Below are 25,465 nucleotides of genomic sequence, written 5' to 3' on the forward strand. Positions count from 1 at the left end.
AGGAGGCTGGGAGGGTGCATCACAGCTCCATTATTCTGGAAATGAAAGTGRGTTAAACTGTAATGGCCATTAAACTTCCTTTTCCAACTGCCGCTCCTGCTTCTCATTCAATAATTCCCTTAATGTTTTATCCTAATGGAGCAGAATATTACTATTATTTTATTTTCTCAAGATCACCTGTTGCACAGAAAAGAGGAGGAAGACTGGAGCTGTGGATGGACTATGAGCTCCTAGCTGGCTCTGCATGCTTTTTATTGTTATTATTGTTATTATTGTTATTATTGTTATTATTCTTGGCAGATTGTGCAAAAAGGGCCAGATTGGCGCTTTCATCTCGCTGCCCCTATCTGCATACAGTGACATTTTGCAGGAGGGTGACCTTGGGGACAGTGGCAGGATGGCAGGGCGAGGTGCAGTTTCGGGAACCATCTCTGTGGGACAGGGGCTTTTTCAGCCTCTTTCTCCCGAGATGTTCCCCAAACAACACTTCAATCATCTGTCTGTCTCAAGCCTTGATCTCTTTTAATCGGTGCTGCGATTTCTGCAGGAGACCCTGGGAAAATCTTCCAAGATTTAGAGTGACAGCACTAAAACCGGTTGGATATGGGTCAGAAAAAGTTGCCCGTAGGAGCATTTGCCTGGAATAAAGCTGATCTGTTTTCAAAGGCGGGAGAGTGAAACAAAACACACTTTGCTTTAAATGCTGCTTTTTCATGCCTCGGTGGCAACTTCAAAACTGGTCCAGCCTGAGGCAGGCTCCAGCTGGGAGTGCTTGGCCAGCGCTGGGTGCCCCCGGTGCCAGCACATTCTTGGTGTGGTCAGGCTCCCCTTGCCATTGCTTTGCTTTGGCCATCCTGGTGCGTCCCTGGGGATGGCTGATGGCGGTCCCTGGCTGATCCCTGCTCACGTTTSTGCCCACAGGGAGGGATGATCGCCCTGCTGCTGTCCATCCTCTGCCTGGTGATGATCCTCTACACCCGCCGGCGCTGGTGCAAGCGGCGCCGGGTACCRCAGCCGCAGAAGAGCGCCAGCGCCGAGGCTGCCAACGAGATCCACTACATCCCATCGGTGCTGATCGGGGGCCACGGGCGGGAGAGCCTGCGCAACGCCCGCGTGCAGGGCCACAACTCCAGCGGGACGCTCAGCATCCGAGAGACCCCCATCCTGGACGGCTACGAGTACGACATCACCGACCTGCGGCACCACCTCCAGCGCGAGTGCATGAACGGCGGAGAGGACTTTGCCAGCCAGGTCACCCGCACTCTGGACTCGCTGCAGGGCTGCAATGAGAAAGCCAGCATGGACCTCACACCAGGTGGGCGTGGGCTGAGCTGGTCCATTCAACTTGTCTTCTCTCCTCAGTTTCATATGTGTTTTTTCCCTTGAGCATCTGCCCTGTTTCTTGGGTTTTCATTGGGTGTGAGATGGTGGTGGTCCCCTGAAGGCACTTCCATTGCTGGGAGAGCTGGCAGCSAGTTGAGAGCAGTCCCTGCTGAGTGGGATGTGGCTGGGACAAAACATCTTTGTGGGGAAAGGCTGTGGTTCCCATGGCCTGATGGAGACCCAGAATGGCGTCCCCTCCATACTGTCCCCTCCATACTGTCCCATCATGACCCCAAACTTCCCTTCTGTATCCATGGATTTCTGGTGTCTTCTTCAGGTGAGGTTTTTAATAGCAAAATTGTACTTGCCATCAGTATGATTGAGAGTTAACACTGCCTTCTGATCACCAGCAGGGTCTCTTTCAGGCTTGTGACAAACCTATTCTTTGGCCATATCACTAGCTGAGCCATCCAGCTAGAACCTGGAGAATATGAGACATATTTTGGGAAGGTGGTGGTGTAGTGCCCAAAACTCTCCTGCATATGAAGAAGTGCCCTGAGAGGATGAATGTTAAATCCCAGCTTTTGGCTGGTTTGGTGGAGGTGCCAGTCCTCTTCAGGATTTGAGTTGCCTGTGAGGGTTCATTGCAGGCAGCTCAGCTCATTGACTGCATGACCTGGATCACCTCAGGATGATCTAGAGAAGGATCCAAGGAAATCTTTCTCTCACCTCCCTCCTTTTAAAAAATCTTTATCCCTGGAATATTTTGCCTTCACTTCTTCCTGCTCAGGGAGCGATAAYGCCAAGCTGTCCCTGATGAACAAGTACAAGGACAACATCATTGCCACCAGCCCCGTGGACTCAAACCACCAGCAGGCCACGCTGCTGTCCCACACCTCCAGCAGCCAGCGCAAGCGCATCAACAACAAAGCGCGAGGTAGGGCGGTCCCCGGGGTGGAGGGGGTGCCTTGGGCTTCCACCCCCCACATTCCAAAAACTCACCCTCTTCTGGGATGGAGAAATAGGACCAGAGTTGGGCGAGAGCATGGAAAAGAGGGTTTGAGTGGGGGGAAGCAGCAAATGTGGTGCATGCTAGGGTGTAAATGACRTTGGGCTCATCTTTGTTGGTTATAAAAGGGTGTTTGCCCCAGTAAATATTTCAGGGTAAAGGCACAGCCATGGGGAAAAGTTGCAAGGTAACCCATGGTGGGGGGTCTGTGTGTGGTGGGAAGGGGAGCAGATGCTGTYCCTGCTGCACCTGGCAGATGAGGCTTCTGGTCTGTAGTGCTTTCCCTGAAAGGGGATGTAGGATGCCAAGGTTTGGGGTGGCATGGTGCCAACCCCTCCATGACTACACTCAGTGTCCCCTGCAGCTGGCTCAGCATTTCTCAACCCCGAGGGGGACTCAGGGACAGAGGCAGACACCGATCCCCAGCTGACTTTCTACACGGACCCCTCACGGAGCCGGAGGCGCAGCCGAGGTGGGTGTGGGCACAGAGGTGGGCGAAGAGCATCGACCCCTCTTGCTTATTTGCCATTGCTTCTCTGGTTTTGGAGACTTTCCATTGGCAAAACGATGGAAACCCAAGTGCAATCCCAGCTGCCGCAGGCAGGTGCTGGTCCCTGCTCAGCAGCAGGCTGCTGCTGCTCTCCAGTGGAGTTTCTCAGCAGAGGATGAAACGTATTCTGATGTTTTGCTGGAGGCTTCTGCYGGGCACTGGTGTGTGTTAGAGAGAAATGCTTCAAAGGCTGGCCTRGCACTGCTGGGATCTGCTCTGGCCCTCTGCACACACCAGCTGTACGTGCACCAGGGATGGGGACAGCCCCACTGCCCTGCACCATTCCTGTGGGAGGTTTCCTCTTCCCCAGAGGAACATTRGTGTCTGTCTTCCCTCGCTGAGCCTCGTTTGCTGGATAATACCTTTTTTGTCTGGGAGAGGTGAAACTGGGATCCATCTCCTTTAGCTGGTGCTGAGAGGCTGATTCAGACTTTGTCTCCAGACAATTTTTTCCACTCAGCCTCTTCAGCTGAAAGATCAAAAGTCAAAGACCTGCATGCCCTAAGTGATYAGGGCTCTCTAGTGCTTTTTAAAAAGCATTCATGAGTCTGTTGTCATGACAAAATTAACACAAGTGAAGTGYCAAGGGGTGGGGAAAACTAAGATACTGCATTTACCTTTCTTTTCCTCAGTATCTCTGCTCTGCTTTAAAGCTCTGCTCTGCAGAGTTCTCAGTATGCTGCAGTGCAGGGTGTGAGAGAGCCAGGGCTCTGGGGGATCAGGAAGATCCTGGTAGAGTGGGAGGGAGGGATGGAAGGTTCCATGGTAAAGGCTGCTTCATTCTCTTCGAAGTTCCAAGTGACTCCATTTGATGGGATTCATACTGGATTTCCAGGAGCCTGGGCAGGGTCTCTGCATCCTGAGATCCCCTGGCTGCACCAGAAGATCTTCCTGGGTCCTGCAGGTGTCAGGTTTGACTGTGCTTCCATATTTTTGCAGTGGGGTCCCCCCGAAGTCCCGTGAACAAGACCACGCTGACCCTCATCAGTGTGACGAGCTGTGTCATCAGCCTGGTGTGCTCCTCCCACATGAACTGCCCCCTTGTTGTCAAGATCACCCTCCACGTCCCTGAGCATCTGATTGCTGATGGTGAGCACCCCATGGTCTCACCCCTTTCTTCCTGTCCCACTCTGGGGGAAAGGGGAGTGATGGGCAGGATGGGTGCAGGACAGAGGGGACAGGCATGGGGAGAGAGGGCACCAGTGTGGGGCAGAGGGAATGGGAATGGGCATGGGATGGAGGGTGTGGGCTCAGAGGGGATGGCTGTTATGGGATGGAGGGGATGGGTCCATGACAGAGGGGACTGGTGAAAGATGGAGGGTGCCATGTTGGGAGCAAGTGGTGCAGGATGGAGGGGCAAGGCAGAGGTGGAAATGGCTTCTGTGAGACACAGGGCTTGGTGCAGGATGGACGGGGTGGGCATAGGGCCAAGGACACTATTGTGGGTTGGATGGGAATGGATATGGGATGAAATGGACCCAATGGGATGAAATATCCCATCRTGGGATAAAGGGCATTGTGGGACAGAGGGATCAGACCTCAGTGTGGGATCAAGGGGAGGGGCATAGCATGGAGATGGCTGCTATGGGACAGAGGGAAAAGGCAGAGGATGGAGGCAGCTGTCATAGTGCAGACCGGATGGGCACAGGACAGCAGATTCCTTGTGGAACAGAGGRGCTGCTGTGGGACAGAGGGTGCTGTCTCAGGATGGAGTGAACGGGAAGGGAATGGAGGGATCCATCCYAGGATGGGGGAAATATCACGGGATGGAGGGCTCGGTTACGGGGTACAGTGGAACGTCATGGGATGGAGGGGATGGCAGCAGGCTCCTGTCACTCACTGCCCGTGTCTCGGTGGCAGGAAGCCGGTTCATCCTGCTGGAGGGAAGCCAGCTGGATGCCAGTGACTGGCTGAACCCGGCACAGGTCGTCCTCTTCTCCCAGCAAAACTCCAGCGGGCCCTGGGCCCTGGACCTGTGCGCCCGGCGCCTCCTGGACCCCTGCGAGCACCAGTGTGACCCCGAGACTGGTCAGTGCTCCTGAGGTGGGGTGGTTTGTGGGCTCCCCTCTGCTCCAAGGCACAGCTGTGGTGGGAAGGTGCTTCCTCAGCTCCATGTGCAATATGGAGCTGCCCAGTGCCCTGGGGCGGCTGAGGGCTGTGCTCAGCAGGGAAGCACGTGGAACACCTTTCCATGAGTGCCCTCCCAAGTCCCTCATGTCTCTGTCTCCACAGGGGAATGTCTCTGCTATGAAGGTTACATGAAGGATCCTGTGCACAAGCACCTCTGCATCCGGAACGAGTGGGGAACRAACCAGGGGTGAGTGCCCAGGCCTGGAGTGCCCCTGTGCCAGCTGCTGGGCTTCCACAGAACAGAGCAGGGCTTRGTAACTTCTTGGCTGGCAGAGTTAGAGGCACCTCAGTGAAGGGTAAGGACAGCACACAGCTGGGCTCTGTGGCAGGTCTGCAGGAGGCAAGAATTTCTGTTCTTTGAAATAATCTGGAATGGTGTAGAAGATGCTGTTGTCACATTTTAGAGTAAACACCCCCCGGAGAAGATCGAGGTTGTTCCTCCCTGGCTTGTGCACACTATCCTCAGTATCCTGTGATTTGTGGGACTTTTGTTTTGAGTGTGTGAGGCATCAGAGGAGGGCTGAGGTCAGGTTGAGGTCCCCACTGAAAATTGGGAAAATTAAATGCTTTGATACTGAGGCTGAGGGAACAGAGGAGTCACTATCTGCTCCAAGCTTTATATCCCTGGAGGGGATAAAGGAATTTTTTTTATGTTTGAGCAGCAATTTGGCTGTGTATTCCAAACATTCCCACCTCTCTGTGACCCTCAAGGGGGTACTCCATCTRTCCCTCAACATTCACGAGTCTCTGATGTGCAACTGGGCATCTCAGGGGTGGCTGGAGGTGGTGTGTGGATGCCTCCAAATTCAGACATCCCACGTGCACCAATATCTCCAAGCCCTTTTCTTCCCCCCTTGTCTCACTGTGCCGCAGCTGGATCGCTGGTGGCCCTRCACGTGTCAGGATGCCCTCTCTGAWGTTRTTAGTCTTCACAGTGGGAAGAGGAAAATCATCAAAGGCTGGGCTTGGTGTCTCCCCCGCCATGTCACTGTGGGGGATGACAGCAGTGGGAGGCTGTCAGTGCCAGCCAGCCCCGCTGTGTCCCTTTGAACTGGGGCCCTGGGGAGAGCACTGCTCTCTGTCTCCAGCCCCCTCTTTGCTTTTTATCATTTTAAAGGCAATTTAGTGACTAAACCCAGTGTGGAGCACCAGCTGTGTGAGACAAGTTGTTGCTGTGAGTGCCCTGAGCTGGGGTGCTGCTCACAGCACTGTTGCCCTGTGCTGGGGATGTGCTGTGTGGTGTGGTGATGGTCTGCAAACCCCTGCAAGGTGCCACTGCACTGTTTGTTTGGCCAGTGTCCCACAGGGATGTCCCCAGCTCCTCTGTGCCGTCTCCTGAGTCACTGAGCTATGGACTGGGGTGGGTAGGGGGTATTCCCCTGCCAGGGATTTGCCTCTTTTGGGGTGTGTTGTGTTTAGGAGTATCTCACAATGGTCTGGAAAGAACCCACAGCTCCACTCACAACCACACTTGGCTTTGGTGCCAGCCTCTGCCTCCATCAGAGCAGTGTGCTGGGCCCACCACCTTTCAAAAAATCACTTTGCCCATCGAGGCTAGCAATAAAAATGGATAAGCAATGTGGAGAAACATTTGTTTCYTGGGTCTCTGCTTTTCCTTTGCTCCTGGGTGTGTCTCTTGTAGCTTCACCCTCTTCCTCCATGCAACTGCTCTTCTCTAGCTTTTCCCTGATTTAGCTGCTTCACTTTCTTAAGAAGAGAAGCCAAGGGCAGGAAGGACCAATACATTCCYRAAGCTCCCTGGACCTATTTATGTCYCCCGACCCAGCTTTGGTCTCAGCAATGCCCACCTGATAGGTGCCCAGGACCTCCCCTGCTCCTCTGGGGGATTTGGGGCTGCTTTTTAGAACCATCTCCAACCTGATGCTCCCAYAGGGGCCTCCTCTCTGCTTTTCCTCCTGGAACAGCATTCATACCTGGCCAGGGTACGTCTTGTTTTGTGTCTCTTCTTATGTACCAGAGTTGGCTGTGACAAATTATGTGCAGCATTTCCAAAATATTGTTCTGTTTGGGACAGAGAAACCTGTCAGTTCTCTTTCTCCCCAAGGTGCAACACAGCTTTAGACCATGGTGGGGCTGTCAAAGTCCTTTTGCCTGGACTCTCAAGAAGGTTCCAATGTTGCAGTGTCACAATCCTTAGAGAGCCCTCTTAAGCCACTTGAAACCAGGGTCGTTTCGTGTTTCTTCCTTGAACTTGTCAGACTTTTGTTTCATAAAATGGTGGCAGCTGAAACCACACTTCATCATCCCTACCTGCAGCTTCCACTATTTTTAGGGGCTCTTGAAAGCATGTTCACACTAAGCATCATGATGCTGAGGGCAGCTTAGTGTTTAATATGAGGTTTTTTCTGCTCTGCTTTCTGTTCCTGATGTCCAGGTGCTGCTCAGTGCAGCTCCACCTAGAAGGGCTTGTGGTGCTGGAGGTCTCTTCTACAGGAGAGAGACTCTACAGGAGTTTGGCCTCCACAAGGTCATGACTGTGATGAAGTCTCTTTAGTCTAGCAGAATCATCTTGTCAGAGCCTGTTTAAGTGAGTAACTTGTAGCTGTGAGCTGCCATTGCTTTTGGGGTGGAGGTTGAGCTCCCGTGTGCTGTCTTTTGTTGGGCTCATCAGCCCTCTCCCAGCTCTGACTCCATCAGGTGGCTCACCTGAAAGAGATGTCTGCAAATCTTCTGCTCTCTGCCCCCAGGCCAAGGTGAGATCACCTGTGCCTGAGTCATTACTGATCACTGTTTGTCTAATATGCTCCAATATTGGAGTGCTGTGCTGCCACCATGAGCCAGTCCCCAGAGAAACCACATTGGCCCTTGGTCAACAAAGCAGGACCTGGGGGCTCTGCCAAATCCCTCGCGAGCTTGGGAGCGGMGTGTTCTGGATATGACCTCTTCTGTTTTCCCAGGGTGGCATTTTTATCTGAGAACTCATTTCAACCCTTTGGTTTAGCGAGTTTTGCCATTGGTTTGTTTTTATTTACAGCAATGACAAGTTGACTTGGTGTCGGTTCACTCAGTAGCATCTAATTTTGCTCATGAAGGCGAGCTCAGCTTTGTACTTTATTGGTGATGGCAGTGAGAGGCTTTTTGTAATGTGTGTATTTTGGGTAGCAGACTGAGATCCACGCCTCCGCACTGCATCTTTTACCCAACACGTCCGGACCCTAAATCTTCTTCAGTTTTTAAAAAAATCAGATCTTTTTGATCAAGGGTAGCAGATACATTTCATCAGTGCCTTTTTTTTTTTAGTGTGTGTGCTGCTCTTCAGCTGTTTTAAACAAATCTGTTTGGTGCTGTTTGTGTGTTCACAGTCTGTCTCCCTCTTTTGATATGCATTGTTAATTAGCTGTTTTGCAGCTCTTACTCTAATGTTTCCTGAGTAGGATGGGGCTTCTAGCAATCCAACCAGCTCTGCTTCATCTTTGCTTATCAAACCAAATTTCTGTGGTTCTTTTTGTGGTATGACTCGGCCAAAAATCAAATCAGCTCATTCTGCCTTTAGTTAATAAACTGTTACCTGCCTGCATTTGTACTTTTTCATCCCAGCCTTTAGATCCTCACCCATGTGGCTTTCCCCTCCCCACGTGCAGTTCCCTAGGTGCCCTTTTCAGACTCCCACATTGAGATTTAAAGTGCTCTGCATTTAAAGGGTCTTTGTTGGTGTGCTCTTTCAACTTGTAATGGGTTCCACCCTGCTCTGGGGAGGTTTTAAGCCAGTTTAAGGTGATACRGTGAACATGTCAGGCTGGGTGCTCTCATCCTGCTTTAACAGCTGGCAAACTGTCCCACCCCAGTCCTGCTCCCCAGCCTGCAGCTTTACAGATGTTTTTCCCAGCACAGGACCCAAATTAGTGCATCAGCCTGTGCCTGCTCACCCACCTCTCCTCCCTTCCCTTTCCCTCCCTTCCCCATCCTGCCTCTTTCACACTCGGATATCCCCATCCTGGCAGTGCATCTGCTCCTCCTGTCCCATCCCCACTCATCATCCACTCCCCGTCCCACAGAAGAGCAAGGAACACACTGAAGTGACAAGGACAGCACTTTTCCTGCTTAGAGTATTTTTTTCCTCTTTTTTTTTTTTTTTCCTATCCCTTCTTCTGTCTTTTTTTTCTTGCCTCTCTCCATCCCCTGCTGTGTGCTTTGGCTTTGCAAGCTGAAGGACAGCTTGATAAAAAGCTCCTCGTTCTTTCAGATCCTTTCACCAAACCACCCATCCGSCTCCTCCTCCCGCCTCATTCTCCTCGCAGATTTACGGGCAGGCCGGGGAGAAAGTGCCACATTAGCATTTTTAATAAAGAGCTGCCTGCGTGGGATGGCAGGGTGGGGGAGCTGGGAAGGGGAGAGCCATCGGCAGAGAGCCTGGGCAAAGCTGTTGTGAAGCAAAGTGAACTTGGGGAGGGGTTATACCGGTGTTGCTGATGAAAGAAGTCGGCGCTTGGTGCTCTCGTGTGAGGTCTGCTCCCTGCTCTTCCCCCATCACGGTAGTGCTGGGTCTTCACAGGCCCCCACTTTGGAGTCCTGGGGTGCAGGAGTGGTGTGGGTGCAGGAGGGGATGCTCTGCTCTGTTCACSCTGAAGTGCTGMGCTCCAGTGAAGGGGTTGGTAGCAYGTGCAGSTCTCCCCAGCTCTCCCCAGGAGCTGTGCTTTGGTGCCATGATGGGGTGTGGGATGGTCCTTGTGCTGGAAGCCCCGAGGAGCACAGAAGGTCGGGCAACCAGGTGTGAAGTCACCTATTTCAGCGTGTGACAACCGACAGCCTTCTCCTCCAGTGACATTTCAGTCACACTCCTGTGCAGCAGCTTCTTGTGTTTCCTGCAAGGACTCTCTTCTTTGGCCCCTCCAGCCTCCTGCCAGCTCCTCTCAAACCTGCTGCTCCAGGTTAGCTCATGGTGGTCACATCCTGCTGGCAGTGGGCTTATTCCTCATGCCACCCATCTTGTCTCTAAGAGTTCTGCAGGCAGTGAGGACAAGCTGGAGCACAGTTCTTGGTGCTAGAAGTCAGTCTGGCTTTGTCCGCTGGGGGCTGCAATTTAAGCATGTCCAGGGCCTTGCTGAGCTGGTTGAGAGCATCACCAGCAGCACTACGAGAGATTATTTGGAGAGAGGTATTTGGTGAGCTTCCATTCAAGCCCAGATGTAGAGCAAAGCATCCAGATAATGATGCATGGAGAAAAAGCCAAGAGGCCTGAAGATCATCCTGGGGATATACTGGCAGCACCTTGGCCTTGGGCATTTGCTGAGTGTGGGCAATTTGCTGGTTTTCAGGTGCCCTGGTGATCCCGAATTTTGTTGTTTCAGATGCCTACATAAGTGCCAAGGCTTGAAGGAAGCTGAGAGCCATCATTTCTGACCCATTTAATCCAACCTGATCAGCTGCAGAGCTGCTGATCAGTCCCACTTTTCTTTGTGAGCTCTGAAGACCACACAACCAAAATAGCCACCAGGAGCACCCCAAACCAGAGCAGTGAGGTGGCTCAGKGATCACAGGAAGCAGGGAGGGAGGCAGCCACGTGGGGATGGAGACAGCCCTATGGGGACACTCACAGAGGAAGGAGGAGGTGAAAGAGTAGCAGAGGCACCAGGGGCAAAAGGCAGCGATGGGGGAGGTAAAGGTGTGTCGGGGGGAAGAGCTTCCCCTGTCCTTTGCAGAAAACACGAGTCAGCAGGTGTGCATGGATGGAAATATCAGTGATGAGCTCCTGGAGAGCTTCCTTGGACATGAGGATGGGTGAGTGTCTCTCGCTGGGCTGGAGTTCTTGTATGGAGAACACCTCAGGGCCTTTCTGCAGAAGGTCCATGTCCTTGCAGCTCCAGTGGTGCCTGGCAACATTGACACTCCCCTGCCATGTAGGGGTGTTGTTAAAGGCTGAACATGGTATTTAAAGGGCTTTTTCTGACCCCAAGTAAGGGAAAAGTGCAGCAGGCTGGGGATGCCACACAGTCCCTTCCTGCAGCCCAGAAACCTCTTCCCTGGATCAGAGCCATCATCACTTTTTAAAGGGCATGTAGGGTTAGAACCAGGGGTAACAGGTTCAAACTGACTGAGGGCAGGTTTGATTAGATATTGGGATGAAATTCTTCCCTGTGAGGGTGGTGAGGGCCTGGCACAGGCTGCCCAGAGGAGCCTTGGCTGCCTCATCCCTGGAAGTGTTTGAGGCCAGGCTGGATGGAGCTTGGAGAAACCTGGGATAGTGGAAGGGGGTGTGGAATGAGATGATCTTCTAAAGTCCATTCCAGCCCTGGCCAATCTGAGGCTCTATGATTACAAGAATTTTAGCCACATTTGGAAATTGCATCCTGGSTGGACAAAACATGGCCTGGGTGSTGATTTCAGTCTCCCAGGTGAGTCCAAAGACACTGGCTGCATGTCCTGGGTGTGTTGACATCCGTGGGCTCCCAGACGTGTCACCAGGCAGAGCTCTGGCWGTCCCTGTGCCTCTGCAGCACCTGTGCCAGTGCTGAGCTCTGCTGCAGGCTGAGAGCAGCTCTCCACAATCACTTTTTCACCTGAGTTGATGGGGAACAATGCCTCACCTCTATACAGCCTCTGCTTTTGTTCCTGGCCCAACGTTCTTCTTAGAAGCAAGAATAAAACCCATCTGTGGGAGCACTGGAAGGTGGAGGTGTGAAGCATTCAAAGTGTTGGCGTGACAGGAGGAGCACATCTCTTTCTGGACAAAGCTGACCTCATTCAAGGAAATCCAATCTGTGGGCTGAATGTAATCCCCYGCTCCCAGCTGACCAGATGGAAAAACGGCATTGTGTCCCAACAACAAAATGAGAAGGCATGCTGTAATCCTGCAGTCAGGATTTTATATTATTATTATTTTTGTCCTTGCTGAAATAACTTCAGATTAGAAATTAAAGTCCTCGTGCAGGAGAGCTGTAATTGCCACTGGAGAAATTCCCTGGGCTTGTTACTGGCACCTGGCACTGAGTTTTAGCAGCACTGATGTGATGGGAAGGAAGATCTCTTTCTCTCCCCAGCTCCGAGCTCTTGCAAAACAGATTTTGAGTTTTAGGGTTTGGGAGTGGGGTTCACATTGCCTAATTCAAAGCCCACGGCTGTGTCTCTTGTCAGTCTTGCTCTACAAGGGATGCTCTGCCAACAGGGCTGTGGTGCTGCGGGTTTGTGTCCCAAAAGTGTCGTGGCCATGGTGTCCCACCAAAAGGCACCGGCCTCCAAACCTTAGTGGCTCATCATCACCCTGTGTTATCTGTGACAGCAGGGGTGGAGGGGATGAGGCTGTCAGCTCTCCAGTCTCCTGCTTGGCTCCAAGCTTCCATCTTGTCTTCCAGCCCTCTTTGCAAAGCTCCCCTCCTGGAATAATGAAACACAAGGGTCATAAGGCAGGTGGTGAAACTGCAGTCCCAGACTTGATGTGCTCCCTGGTAAAAACCTCACAAAAAGAGGGTCCAGCTGTGGTTTGGTTTTCCTTTTGCAATTTAATAGCTGTGATGCAAATCTCTAGAACAGGACCAGGCAGGTGGGACCAAGCATGAGGGGATGTGGGGATGGCTGGAGTGCACTGTACCCCAAAATCGCAGATGCAATACACCACTGGCCCATTGGCAAGTKGGGCTGGGATGAGAATGTGATGTTRTAGGGACCCCAAAATTAAGATCTTGGATCTGAGGCTATTCTATCCCACTGCCCTGGCTAGGTTTAAGTTATCTTACCCTAGGATGCTTCTGTGTGTGAGCTGGGGGCTCAGCAGGGGAGTGTTTTGGGCTGTGAATGGCAGTGGGGACATGATGCTGGTGTGATGCTCCTGTGTTTCTTTCCAGGCCTTGGCCATACACTATCTTCCAGCGTGGCTTTGACTTGGTGCTGGGCGAGCAGCCATCTGACAAGATTTTTCGGTAAGCAGTGAAGGAACCTGCTCAGCATGTTTTGGGGCTTAAATACAACTCAGGGCATACAGGCATGGAGATGCCCCAGCTGGCGGGGCTCAGCACAGCTGTCCTGTGCCACCTCCTGGGGACATGTGAGCATGGCTGGGAAGATCATCCTGCCACTGTCATGTGGAATGCTGGATGCCCAGCAGTCAGTTCCTCCTCTCTGTTCATGGTGAGAGTGAGTTTCAGGTTCTGAAGGAGGATTTCCAAAATGAAAGTGCCTTTTTTTTTTTTAAATTACTCAAGTTACATGTGATTTTTGGGAACCATTGGGGATATTTGGAGGAACCACCCTGCTTTATCCTGCCCACACACCTTAGTTTGGGCTGGCAGGGCACAGGGGAGGCTCAAGGGTTTGRTTATGGGCAGAGACAGCTTTCCAGGCTCAGCATTTCCTTCTGTGCCAGCCTTTGCTGCTCTCCTTGGCAGGTTCACCTACACCCTGGGGGAGGGCATGTGGCTGCCCCTGAGTAAAAGCTTCGTCATCCCACCGGCCGAGCTGGCCATCAACCCCTCGGCCAAGTGCAAGACTGACATGACGGTGATGGAGGACGCAGTGGAGGTCAGGTAGGTGTGGCAGTGGGGTGAGGGATTTCGGGAGGTGTTTCAGCAAGCAGAGCTGGGATCCCCATCCCACCTTTTGCAGGTGGAGATTAGAACATCCACTAACCTGCCCATCTTCAGTTCCTGAAATGCTGTGCCTTTGGTAGCATTTCTCATGTCAGTAGCTCCTGCATCCTTCTAAAAGCTTGGCTGCCATCCAGTTCACTGTCAGCCCAAGGGAAACCTGAGCCCTGGAAAAACCCCCGCTGCAGTCATGGTCATGCACATGTCCACAACGTCTCATTGAAGCAGTGACACTTCTCCTCCTCCTCCTCCTGTCAGGGAAGAGCTGATGACCTCGTCCTCCTTCGACAGCCTGGAGGTCCTTCTTGACTCCTTYGGCCCCGTTCGTGACTGCTCCCGGGACAACGGGGGCTGCAGCAAGAACTTCCGCTGCATCTCGGACCGCAAGCTGGACTCCACGGGCTGTGTGGTGCGTGGCCCCCAGGGACCTGCGAATCTCCCTTGGTGTGAGCAAGGAGGGGGAAGCCAGAAAGGGAATCCTTCATCCCTTACGTCACTTCAGGGTGGATATTTTGGGGTTGATTTGGTAGCAGGAAGATGTTTTTGGGCCAGCATCTCCTCTGTTGCTACACACACACACACACACAGAAGGGAGTAAGWGTCCATCTGCCTGTTGGCTCTGTGRGAGGCTCCATGTCACTCACACRTGTGCCCTGTCACCACCACAGCTGCTCTGCCCCAAAATGGGGTCTGTGGGGCTGGCGTGCACTGCTGCAATGTCACCAGAGCTGGGCATTGGGGTGGAGAGGCTGTGAGTGTGGGGCAGACAGTGGGTTTGTAAAGGGCAGTGCTGCTTTGTCAGTCCCTGGAGCTGGGCTGCTGGACAGTGGGATTGAGACCAGCACATTGAGACCAGCTTCAGCAGGGGATGGCTTGGTGGGCTCCCCCTCGGGGGATAYACTCCCGAGGGCTGCAGAGGGGCTTTGGTGTATCCTTTGGTGTATCTGAAGCTGTGAATGCTGCTGCTGCTGTCCTTCCTGCAGTCCCTGAGCACTGCTCAGGCTGCAGCTTCCAGTGGAGAGCACTGCCAGAGCCCTGCCCTCTACCCCAGCTCCAGAGCCGCATTTCTTCCAGGGGTTTTTCACCTCTTCCTTTCCCCACCCCACTAGTGCCCGACAGGACTGAGCCCCATGAAGGAYGGCACGGGCTGCTATGACCGTCACGTCGGCGTGGACTGCTCCGATGGCTTCAACGGGGGCTGCGAGCAGCTGTGCCTGCAGCAGATGGTGCCCCTGCCTGAAGACCCCCTGCTCTACAACATCCTCATGTTCTGCGGGTGAGTGACTGTCCCTCCTGGGCACAGGGACACCCCCGGGGTGCTTGTAGGGTTGGGATGGAGGGGTCTCCTCTGCTCTCGTGGCTGTCCCACTGTGGGGGCTGCAGCTGACTCTGTGCTGGCTCCCCAGGTGCATTGAGGACTACAAGCTGGGCACGGACGGGCGATCGTGCCAGCTGATCTCAGAGTCGTGCCCCGAGGTGGGCAACTGCGGCGAGCCCCGCGAGCTGCCCATGAACCAGACRCTCTTCGGGGAGATCTTCTATGGCTACAACAACCACTCCAAGGAGGTGGCACCAGGGCAGGTGCTCAAAGGGACGTTCAGGTGAGTTGCAGACGTGGAGAGGGGATCCCAGCAGGGTCCTCACCATCTTTTTCACAAAGTAGGCGTGGGAAGGGCACATCAGACACTTCCCATCAAGAGTAGACATGTTTCTAATCTGTGCCGAAGGAAAGGCTTAGTTCCAGGTGTTTTTTTGGGATGAGTCACTTGCTGGTGGGGATGATCCCAGTCATTTCTGCTGTCCTCCAACCTTGCTCTTCCCTCTGCAATTAACTTCCAGGCAGAACAACTTTGCCCGGGGCCTGGAGCAGCAGCTGCCAGATGGGCTGGTGGTGGCCACAGTGCCCTTGGAGAACCAGTGCCAAGAGGAGCTCTCTGAGCCCACGCCCGACCCTGAGTTCCTCACTGGTGAGTGAGTCCAGCTGGATTTGTGTCTTTCCCAGTGAGGCAGCTGCCAGCACGTCTGGCTTCAGCACCTTAAACCTCCCAGGGGATATATCTACCATGGGATATATCTACTGTGGGATAAATCTACCCTGGGATATATCTACCATGGGATATATCTACTGTGGGATAAATCTACCCTGGGATATATCTACTGTGGGATAAATCTACAATAGGATATATCTAGTCTGCCTTTAGCCTAATCTGCTCATCTGCACATAGAGGAAGCAGCAGCGTAAGAAGAAGGCATTAAAAATGAAGGAGAGGCAAAGGCTTTTAATGAATTGTGTGGTGTAAAAACTCAAGCATTCATCAAATACTTGGGGAATTTGCAAAAGGATTTTTTTCTTTTTTTTGAGGCAAAGAAAGTTTTCCAACTGCTTTTGTTTTCTTTGCTGATGAAGTGAAGCATTCAAAACCTGGTGCCAAAATGTTCTGGTTTGCCATGCCAGACAACATGGGCCATGAGCAATAGGTTATCGTGGGTTCCTAGGCAGCCCTCAAGGATTTGCCTTTTTTTTCAAGTTGCCAGCACCCATAACTAGCCTTTGTTTGGTGTTTGTTGCTGTTGGCCAAAATGGCCCAGACATGGAGGAGCTGTTAAGCATGGGATGTGTTCTAGAAAGGTGTTTTGGTAYCATACCAGGCCTGGTGCATGCCCTTTGTCTGGCAGAGCTTCCAGGAGGATTTTGGGGAGCACCAATGGGCTGTATCCAGGTCTGGGGGATGCTGGCTGCCCTGACAGGGTTCATGTCAATGAAGGTGTGTGTGCAGGCAGATTCAGCAGGGAAGAGGGTGTTAGTTGGCCTTGGGGGTCTGAGCTACCCAAGGAGAGCAGTATTGGGGGGGTCACTCGTGCTTCCCTGGGGATGCTCAGCCTTGCCTGGAGATGCTGGAGGACACCTGCCTCCCAGTGGGGCTCTCCTGCCTGTGACATGGTTACCTGGATGTGAGGAAGGCACTGCCAGCACGGTCCCAGCACCACAGCAGTGTCAGTGGGACTGGGACTTCACTGGCAATTATGCTGGGGAGGTAAAAGCTAGTGAATTATCCGATACATTTCCCACTGCTCTGCTGGCTTTATGGCTGATTAAGGCAAAAAAAAAAAAAAAAAAAAAAAAAAAAAAAAAAAAAAAAAAGAAAAAAAGAAAGGAAAAGAAGTAAAATATTCAAATATTCTCTGCTTGTCAGAAGCAGATCTGGATATCGCTGTGAATACACGAGAGGCAGAGCTGCTGAGTAAGGAGGGCTGTTTTTGCATAAACAATTTGCAGGGAAGAGCCAGGCTTTGAAGCTGTTGGCAGCAGCCAGCTCCGAAGAGAGAGAGGCGCTGGAAGGCAAAGGATTTTACCCTGCTTATCCTCTGCCTTCAGTTCTTGCTACAGAGGGGGGAATGCCTGCTGTGATCCTCCCAAACTCCTGCTGGGTGCCTGTTTAGCAGCAGAGTTTGCTGCTCTGCTGCTGAGCAGAGGCGTGACAAGCTGGCTGTGCGAGGAGGTGGCCTATCCCAGCACCCTGCTGTGGCACACTAGGAATGCTCTGCTCACCAAACTCAGGGCCACAAGCACCCTTCAATTCCCTTGCTGAGGCTTTGTCTGAGGCTTGTTTGGGCTCTCTGTCCCTCTACTCATGGAAGCTGAGCTGCAGGAGTAAGCGGCCACCCAGCCCATGTCTCCATGAATTTCTGGCTTCTGTAACTTCACAGTTAAATGGCTGAAGAATGGGATGTCTTTGAAGGAGAAGGACAAATCCTGGGTCCTGTTCACCACCAGCACTGCCATAATGTCCTGAGGGAACATTAGCATCAACAGGCGAACCATTTCCCCCGTCCATCTGTTGCCCACTCAGCTCAGACTCAGCTCAGACCCATCCACGAGGGACCCAGGGCCTCTTGGCCGGTCGCASTTGAGCACATGTGGCGTGACGGTGACCATTCCCAGGCCTGCAAACAGCTCATTAAGAAGCACAGCTCTCATTAGTGAAATAATGAGCACACCTGGGCGTGCCTTGGGAGCGGGCACTGGGAAGGAGGCAGGAGGGGATGCAGGACGAGGCTCGTTATCTTCCAGCGCAGAGCCCTGGACACAGGATGAAATGAGCCGACGTGTTTTCCTTCAAAGCCATCCTTTTAATTGCTGGGGACCAGCTGACCCTTAGCTCTGAATGCCTTCCTGGGGGCGTGTGGTGTGTGCTCAACCCTTTTCTTTGGCTTCTTCCCACCTTGCTGGCTGTGTTGCCCCAGTCTAGGCATGAAGGGCTGCGGCCATCCCCGTGGTGAGGTGTCACTCAGCCGTGGCATTGAGCCCCATGTCCTTTGTCTGGCAGGGATGGTGAACTTCAGCGAGGTGTCTGGGTACCCCCTCCTGCAGCACTGGAAGGTGCAGTCTGTCATGTACCAYGTCCGGCTCAACCAGATGACCATCTCCCAGTGTAAGTGTGCAGGGACAGGGAAGATAAGGGGAAAAGGGATGGCAGGAGGTGACATAGCCTTCTGCTGGCAGGGGATGCGCTCAGAGATTGGCTCCTATCACAAGTGGGCAGGGAGGTGGTGAGGGCTTGGCGGGCTCTGGGATCTGAACACCTCCTTTATCTCCTTCCCAGCCTTCAGCAATGCACTCCACTCTCTGGATGGAGCCACTTCCCGTGCAGATTTTGTGGCRCTGCTGGACCAGTTTGGCAACCACTACATCCAGGAGGCAGTGTATGGCTTCGAGGAGTCCTGCTCCATCTGGTATCCCAACAGGCAGGTCCAGCGGCAGCTCTGGCTGGAGTATGAGGACATCAGCAAAGGTAGGAGCCCTGCTTATCCCCGGGGAGGGTATTCATAGCCACCCCATGACAGTGGGAAACTGGGTTTGCTTTTAGCATAGCAAGGAAAGTGCCCAGCCAGTGTCAGGAATGTGTCCCACCTCATGGTCTCACTTRCACCCTGCTCCTGCAGCCTTTGAGGCTGGCTGAAGGAGTGCCATGGATTGCAGCAGGTGCTGATCCAGGCCAGAAACAAAGATCAATACCCCCAGCCCCAGGGAGATGAAAGATGAGTGCACCAATCTCATCAAGCAATKCTGCCTCATTCTGGACTGAACCGTTGTCTTTAATCCTGTTCTTTCCTTCCTTTTGTCTTTGCCGTATCTCTCTCTTCCACTTGCATCCAACAGCCAGACTTTTCTCCCTCCAAATGTGTTTCCTTCTCCTGGGCTGTCAGCSCTGTATTTAATGCCTGGGAAGCAGTTAGGAGCTTGGAGGTTCCCTGTGGTACAGAGGGCACCTGGCACGGCTGCATCCCCTCCGRTGCCATGGTGCAGTGAGCTGTGATGGATCCCCAGGGGGAGAGGTGATGCCTGCTTTGAGTGGCAGCTTTACAGAAGCTGAAGCAGCCCAACTCATGCCTCCTGCCATCTGTCCCCAGGACCATGGCAACCTGCTCTAGTGGAAGGTGTCCCTGCCCATGGCAKGAGRTTGGAATGAGATGGTCTTTAACATCCCTCCCATTCCAAACTATTTTTGGATACTGTGATTCTACCATCTCTGGTGCTGGCTTCAGCAAAGCTGCCTGCAGGCGTTTTGCTGCCTATGCTGGGGCAGCACCCAGGCTTGGGCAGCTAACAATTCCCAAGCCTGAACTTGGGGAATGCTGAGTGGAGCTGCTGCTTTTTAGATGACCTTGGTTTGCTGCTCCTGCCCAGGAGTTCCCAGGTGCAGGTGCTGTGAGCCTGGAGCTCACAGGCACCATGACGGACACATCATTTCCATCACGAATCTTCCTCATTCTCAGTATTGGCACCAGCCTATGGTGCCGCTCTTGCTGTGCCCCAGCCACAGAGACATTTGTTATCTCCCCAGGGCTCTTGTGTGGGAAGGGCTTCTTTCACAGCCCGAGTCTGGATGCTGTGGGCTCAGGCCTCCTGAAGCCTGGACTTCTTCACAAGCCCACCTGGGAGAATACAGCCCCATTGCTGTTGTGCTGTAGGCAGTCTCCAGATGCAGCATCTCTTGATTGCAAGTACTTTGTTTTTYCTCCTGCAATTTCCTCCTCTTTGATTTTCCTGCTTGGAGGCTTTTCAGGTCTGGCAGCCTTTTTCCACCCACAGTATCACATTTCGGTTTCTCTCTGGCACCTGCCACTTTCTCTCCTTTGCTTTTTGTTTGCAAACGTCAGGGGCTGGATATCGATTGAGAAATTGCAAGAGACAAATCATTCCCTGGCTCCTCTGCTTTTCCTTGATGCCTGCCAAGCTGCAATTCACAGCCAGCCTAAAGTGATCCATCTCCAGCTTCCTGGGGGAGCGGAGTAATACTTTTGTATCCCAGGTTTTGTTTAAAAACCTTGTTTTCTTCACAGGAGTCTCAAGAAAGGGCTGGTGCTGGCCCATTTCTCCACAAATCCTTACTATAGGGAGCTTTTTCTTTTGAGCCACGGATGGGCTCTGTGGTGGCTCCCTACAGCATGTCACCAATGTAGTGGTGGCCTGAGCCTGCCCTGGGGGTGAGGCTTTGCCTGGTCATCCTTCAGCTTCCTCCAGCCCCACCAACCATCCTCAGTGGTTCCACTATGCCCCYCTTTCTTCTGTGTAAATCCAGGGCCATCTTTTTGCAGGGATGTGGTGTGAAAAGCACTGTTTCCCTTCATGGCAAGGCTTGCCATGGCAGYGTGTTGCTGCCCAGGGCACAGCAGTGATGGGCAGATTTTACCTTCTTSACTTCTGTGTTCCTCTCACGCCAGCATATTTCCTGCTGGGGGAATGCTGGACAAAAATGCACTGAGTGCAGGGTCTGGCTTGCTGCCCCATGCCTTGGGAACACAACAGCACCCAGTGTCAGACATCTTTGTGCAGAGCTGGCAAAAGCATCGACTGTGCCGGTGCTTTCCTGCTGCAGCGTTGTTTTCTGAGTCTCTTGGGTTGCAGGGTGTCCTGGGGTTGGCAGGGTAGAGCCTGTTCCCCATCTCCATTTCCCTGCKTGGGGACTGAGTGTAGGAGGGCTGGGGGGCTGTAGTGGGGTTTGGTGATTCTGTAGCATCCTGGGAGCTTTCTGGGCATCGTGAGGCACTGGCAAACCTTCCCTGCTCACTCTGACACTCTTCCTCTCTCGTCTCCAACACACTCTGTCACATCAGTTTCGGCTGGGATCTAAAGGAGAGGAGTGGAGAAGCCAGTGGTAGGGCCAGAAGACTTTTGCAGGAGAGTGGTTTGGCAGGGGGCTTTGGTGGGTGCCAGTGTGATGTGAAGGTGCCCAGGCAGGTCCTTGCGAGTCTCCAGCCRCGTGGAGGAGGCTCCCTCTCGTGGGGACCTGCTGCAAGAGTGGTCTGTCCCAGTCCTGGTGTAGGCATGGAGCTGGGGAAACTGAGGCTCTGGGAGACCAGAGGACATGCAATCATAGAGGCCAGGGTGGGCTTTTCAGTATTGATTCCTCCTCTGAAGACCAGTGAGCGTTGCAAACAGCTCTTAGGGATGCAGTGGGCTCCTGGGAAGCGCTGCCTCTCTCCTGAGTGGAAGGCACAGCTCTAACCCCCTCATATTCCATTATCAATGGCTTGGAGCACCACCAGTGCCCCTTCTTTCCCCCTTCCCCAGGCAACTCCCCCTCAGACGAGTCGGAGGAGCGGGAGCGGGACCCCAAGGTGCTGACATTCCCCGAGTACATCGCCAGCCTGTCCGAGTCGGGCACCAAGCGCGTGGCAGCGGGCGTGCGSATGGAGTGCCAGAGCCGCGGGCGCTGCCCCTCCTCCTGCCCACTGTGCCACGTTGCCTCCAGCCCCGACGTGCCAGCTGAGCCCATCCTGCTGGAGGTCACCAAGGCAGCCCCTCTCTACGAGCTGGTCACCAACAACCAGACCCAGCGGGTGAGGAGCCATGTGTGGAGGGGAGGGTATGGGCAGGAGGGGTGGCAGGACAGCGTTGTGGTGGCCTTTGGAGGCAGCTTGCCCTGATAGCATCGTGTGATAGCTGTGGCAGCCCTTGGCCATTGGCCAGCCCTGTTCTCCAGGGTGGATGGAAATGGACTGTGCCGAGGCCACCAGGGGATGGATGAACTCTGGTACAAGTGGTGGCAGTGTGAGGGCTCACCTGAGGTGCTCAACCCCTTCTCCTCTCTCGCAGCTGCTGCAGGAGGCCACCATGAGCTTGCTGTGGTGCTCAGGCAGTGGGGATGTCATCGAGGACTGGTGCCGCTGCGACTCCAGTGCCTTTGGGGCTGACGGGCTGCCCACCTGTGCACCGCTCCCACACCCCATGTAGGTGTCCACGTGTGCCCAGCCTGGCTCTCTGCTGTSATGGGTCTGTTAAGAGCTGGTGATGGCTGCGGTGTCAGGATGTGGTGGGGCTGGTGGCTTTATGGGACAGGTTTGCAAACTGATGGGTGACCTGGAACTCAGGCAGGGAGTAGAGTTGTGGTGTCTTTTCTAAGTTCAGCTGAGGGCTGCAGAGCTGGTTGTGGATCCCTCCTGGTAAAGCAAACCCAGGGAATGAGTCCTTTGGACCAACATGCCYGGAGCCAGGAGGGCAAAGGGAGGGGAAGTCCCTTTTCTCCTGAGGCTGCTGTCTGCTGTGAGTTAATGGCTTTGAATCCCTTTTGTTGTGAGATAGTAATGCAAAAATTGTCCCCCAGCCTGCGTCTCTCCACCGAACACGAGCCCAGCAGCACCCTGGTGGTACTGGAGTGGGGCCATTCAGAGCCCCCCATTGGGGTGCAGATCGTCGACTACCTCCTCCGTCAAGAGAAAGTCACTGACAGAATGGACCACTCCAAGGTGGAGACAGGTGAGTGGGGGCTCCGCTGCTTCTCTGGGGAGGGTGGGATTGAGATGTTGGAAGAGACCCTCTGTCTCCTTCTTTGTGCAGCAAATCAAATACCCTGTGGAAGAGAGAGCAACCCTTCTCCTTCTCACCATGCTGCAGAAGGGGCAGCTCCACACCATGGGGATAAGCTTTTCTGGAAAAGCAGTGGGTCCAATTTTACACCAACTTTGTGCATTAGCCTTGGTCTCCCTTGGCACCAGGCAGCGTGGTGGCAGGCACACCCCAGGGACACCTGTGTCACCTCCCAGTGGCACATCGTCCCCTCTCTCCCTAGAGACGGTGCTGAGCTTCGTGGATGACATCATCTCTGGTGCCAAGTCACCCTGTGCCATGCCAGCCCAAGTGCCTGACAGACTCTCCTCCACCATCTCCCTCATCATCCGCTGCCTGGAGCCTGACACCACCTACATGTGAGTGCCCCGTGCCTGTGCCTGTGCCAACACCCTGACTCTGGCCATTCTGTTTGATGCCACCTGTATTTCCGTGAGGTCTTGCGAGTCCAGAGTTTCATTTCTCTCCCTTCTCATCCAGGTTCACACTCTGGGGAGTTGACAACACAGGAAGACGTTCCAGGTCCAGTGATGTGACGGTCAAGACGCCCTGCCCTGTGGTAGATGATGTGAAAGCTCAAGGTGAGCTGCAGGGAGCTCAGGACTGGCAACARGGAGTTCCCCCTTTCAGCCTTTTCCCACGCATGTCTTGTGTCCTGGCTGTGACATCTCCTTCACCCACGGTGGGCCGGGAGCTGCCACATGGTGTGGGGGGCTGAGATGGGGGGCTGCAGGAGGCATTCGTCCTCTCTGAAAACAAATGTGAATAAATGGTGTTTCACTAACACCACCTGATGGCAGCACCCATTTCTTTTCCTAATTAGACCCAACTGTGGGAAGCTAACCTGGACTGAGTCCAGGAAATGCCATCTAGTCTGTTGCTGCTCYGTTGTGACCTTGTCCTGATATGATGTAAACCATAACTCAGTGGGAAATCTTGGTTCTCGTCTTGGTTTCCCTAGAGCTGAGTTTTAGCCCTGGTGGGCTTTATTCCTGCCTTTCCTTGCACCCCACTGAGCACCCCCTGTCCTTCTGCCCAGAAATAGCAGACAAGATCTACAACCTCTTCAACGGCTACACAAGTGGCAAGGAGCAGCAGACAGCCTACAACACTCTGCTGGACCTGGGCTCCCCCAGCCTCCACCGRGTCCTTTACCACTACAACCAGCACTACGAGAGCTTTGGGGAGTTCACCTGGCGCTGTGAAGATGAGCTGGGGCCCAGGTAGGCTCGGGAGCTGAGTTGGCTGGGTGGGCAGGCTTGCCCACCAGCAGCTTGTCCCTCATGGATAGGCATGGAAGGCATCTCTTTAGCAAATCTCATTATATGATGGWTTATAGACCTTGGAGTGTCACAGTGTTTTTTTGTTTTTCTGGATGCTGTGCATACGCAAGGATGGTTAACATAGGACAAGGTGGCAAGTGTTTGCCATCATCCTTATCCATCCCATCATCCTTGTCCATCCCATCAGCCCTACACTGTCTCTAGACTTTGGCTTAGTATGTTCATGCTGTGCAGAGTGGCAAAGGGATAGGATCCTCTTTTTCCCTTGGTAACTGATGCCATAGGCAAAAAGGCAAAAGGTCTTGGAAAGATAATGCACCTTTGAGGGATGGACTCTGCTTTCTGCCTTTTCCTGGTCTTTGACTTGAGTTGAATGCATGTCTGTGTGCTGAACTCACTGCCACTTGTGGTCCCCAGCAGGCAGAGGGCTGACTTTAGGTCTGGATTGCGCATTTCCTCCCTTTTGATCCACATCTGTGGTTGTGTGAGGGTGACACGAGTGTTTTTGGTTCCCAGGCATTGCTGTGCTGCCGCAGCAGTTTTAGGGTGAGGTTGTCCTGAGCTCTTCCTGTCTAAAATAGTTGCTTTGTGCCTGACTGAGCACCATGTCTTCTCTTCGGGCTTCTCCAGGTCACTGAAGCCCCTTCAGCTGCCTGAGGATGTCTCAGGCTTGTGGAGATAGCCAGATATTCCCTTCTYCCCATGTCCTTCAACATCTGCTTCAGTCTGCGTGGTTTCCCAGTAACATAGACATTTCCAGTCMGTTTGGCAAACTGGGCTGGGAGATTGCGTGAGCTGCAGTGGTGTTTCACAGCATCTGGCCTCCAAAGAACCGGAGCTGTGACCTCATCTGGAAATCAGGATTACTTTCAAATGTATGGCAGCAACAGCTTCTCTGTATGAAATTCATGGCCTCCACCTTACACTTTGCCTCACAGCTCCTCTTGCTGGTGTCAGCACTGGCTGTCTCCCAGCCCTGCTTCTCCAGGTGATCATTTATGTATTTCTGGCAGAGGACAGGAGATCCTCCATGTTCATTCTCTGTCCTTCAAATCTCTGCTAGGCATTCAGAGAGACTCAGCAAGTAGTTTGTGCTTGTCTTGCACATAGTGTGTTGGAGTTGTCTCCTGGTACAGCTTTGGTGGGAAACTCCCAGGAGATCCTCCATGCCGTGGGGTGAAGCTGGCATCTCTTCTGTCTTGTCTTTTCCTGTTTGTGTCCTAAGAAATGTGAGTTCTTTGAGGCACAACCTCAAAGCTCAGTAGAAACATTCCAGCACATTTTTAGGGCAGAGGCTCCCACCAGCTCCTCTGCCCAGTTTTGCCTCACTCCCACAGCACTGAGTGGGATCAGCAGCCTTGCCCTTAGGTCTCACCTTTGTCTCGATCCCAGCTGTGGTGATGCTGCWCTGTCTCCGTTTCCAGATGTGAAATCCAGCTCTGGTTTGCACAGCCCATCTGACATCTGTTCTGGTGATTTGCCTGGAGAGTACATAAAATGCCTTACGTGACAGACTGGAGTCGTCACAGAGGCTGAGTGCTGCCGCTCTGCTCTCAGCCCCACTGAGGAGACGGAGCACCAGCCAGAACGGGGTGGAAGCTGCCTCCTCCAGCCCCATGAGGTAGAGGTGCCTTGGCATGGARCAGCCAGAAATACCACAGAATTACCCAAAGGATACCGTTCTGCTGTGTGAATCTACGAGCCAGAGGGTTAAATCCACCCTCTGGAAATGCTGGAGCGCTTAGGATGGGATGACGCAAGTTGCTGATGAAGTGTTTGCAG

At 53.3% G+C, this 25,465-nt stretch overlaps 1 protein-coding gene across 3 annotated transcripts in view; it reads left to right on the top strand.

Annotated features, from left to right (window-relative positions):
• The window catches only part of ASTN1 (astrotactin 1), a 59,466-nt gene that overhangs the window by 23,481 nt on the left and 10,520 nt on the right, over positions 1-25,465 (top strand). For 2 of the 3 annotated variants that reach the window (XM_057379662.1, XM_057379661.1), the window contains exons 3-22: positions 922-1,315; positions 2,114-2,260; positions 2,685-2,804; positions 3,822-3,971; positions 4,743-4,910; positions 5,115-5,199; positions 12,812-12,886; positions 13,352-13,489; positions 13,808-13,958; positions 14,659-14,825; positions 14,956-15,150; positions 15,389-15,516; positions 17,878-17,982; positions 18,154-18,342; positions 21,126-21,394; positions 21,651-21,784; positions 22,159-22,310; positions 22,624-22,759; positions 22,881-22,981; positions 23,440-23,623. In XM_057379662.1, the coding sequence (XP_057235645.1) occupies positions 922-1,315; positions 2,114-2,260; positions 2,685-2,804; positions 3,822-3,971; positions 4,743-4,910; positions 5,115-5,199; positions 12,812-12,886; positions 13,352-13,489; positions 13,808-13,958; positions 14,659-14,825; positions 14,956-15,150; positions 15,389-15,516; positions 17,878-17,982; positions 18,154-18,342; positions 21,126-21,394; positions 21,651-21,784; positions 22,159-22,310; positions 22,624-22,759; positions 22,881-22,981; positions 23,440-23,623 (3,188 nt within the window). The remainder of the gene's footprint in view (positions 1-921; positions 1,316-2,113; positions 2,261-2,684; positions 2,805-3,821; positions 3,972-4,742; positions 4,911-5,114; positions 5,200-12,811; positions 12,887-13,351; positions 13,490-13,807; positions 13,959-14,658; positions 14,826-14,955; positions 15,151-15,388; positions 15,517-17,877; positions 17,983-18,153; positions 18,343-21,125; positions 21,395-21,650; positions 21,785-22,158; positions 22,311-22,623; positions 22,760-22,880; positions 22,982-23,439; positions 23,624-25,465) is intronic. The other variant, XM_057379660.1, reaches the window with a different exon arrangement.

The sequence above is a fragment of the Malurus melanocephalus genome, unplaced genomic scaffold (assembly GCF_030028575.1).
Source record: "Malurus melanocephalus ecotype Western Australia unplaced genomic scaffold, MMel_1.1 scaffold_416, whole genome shotgun sequence".
Lineage (NCBI taxonomy): Eukaryota > Metazoa > Chordata > Aves > Passeriformes > Maluridae > Malurus > Malurus melanocephalus.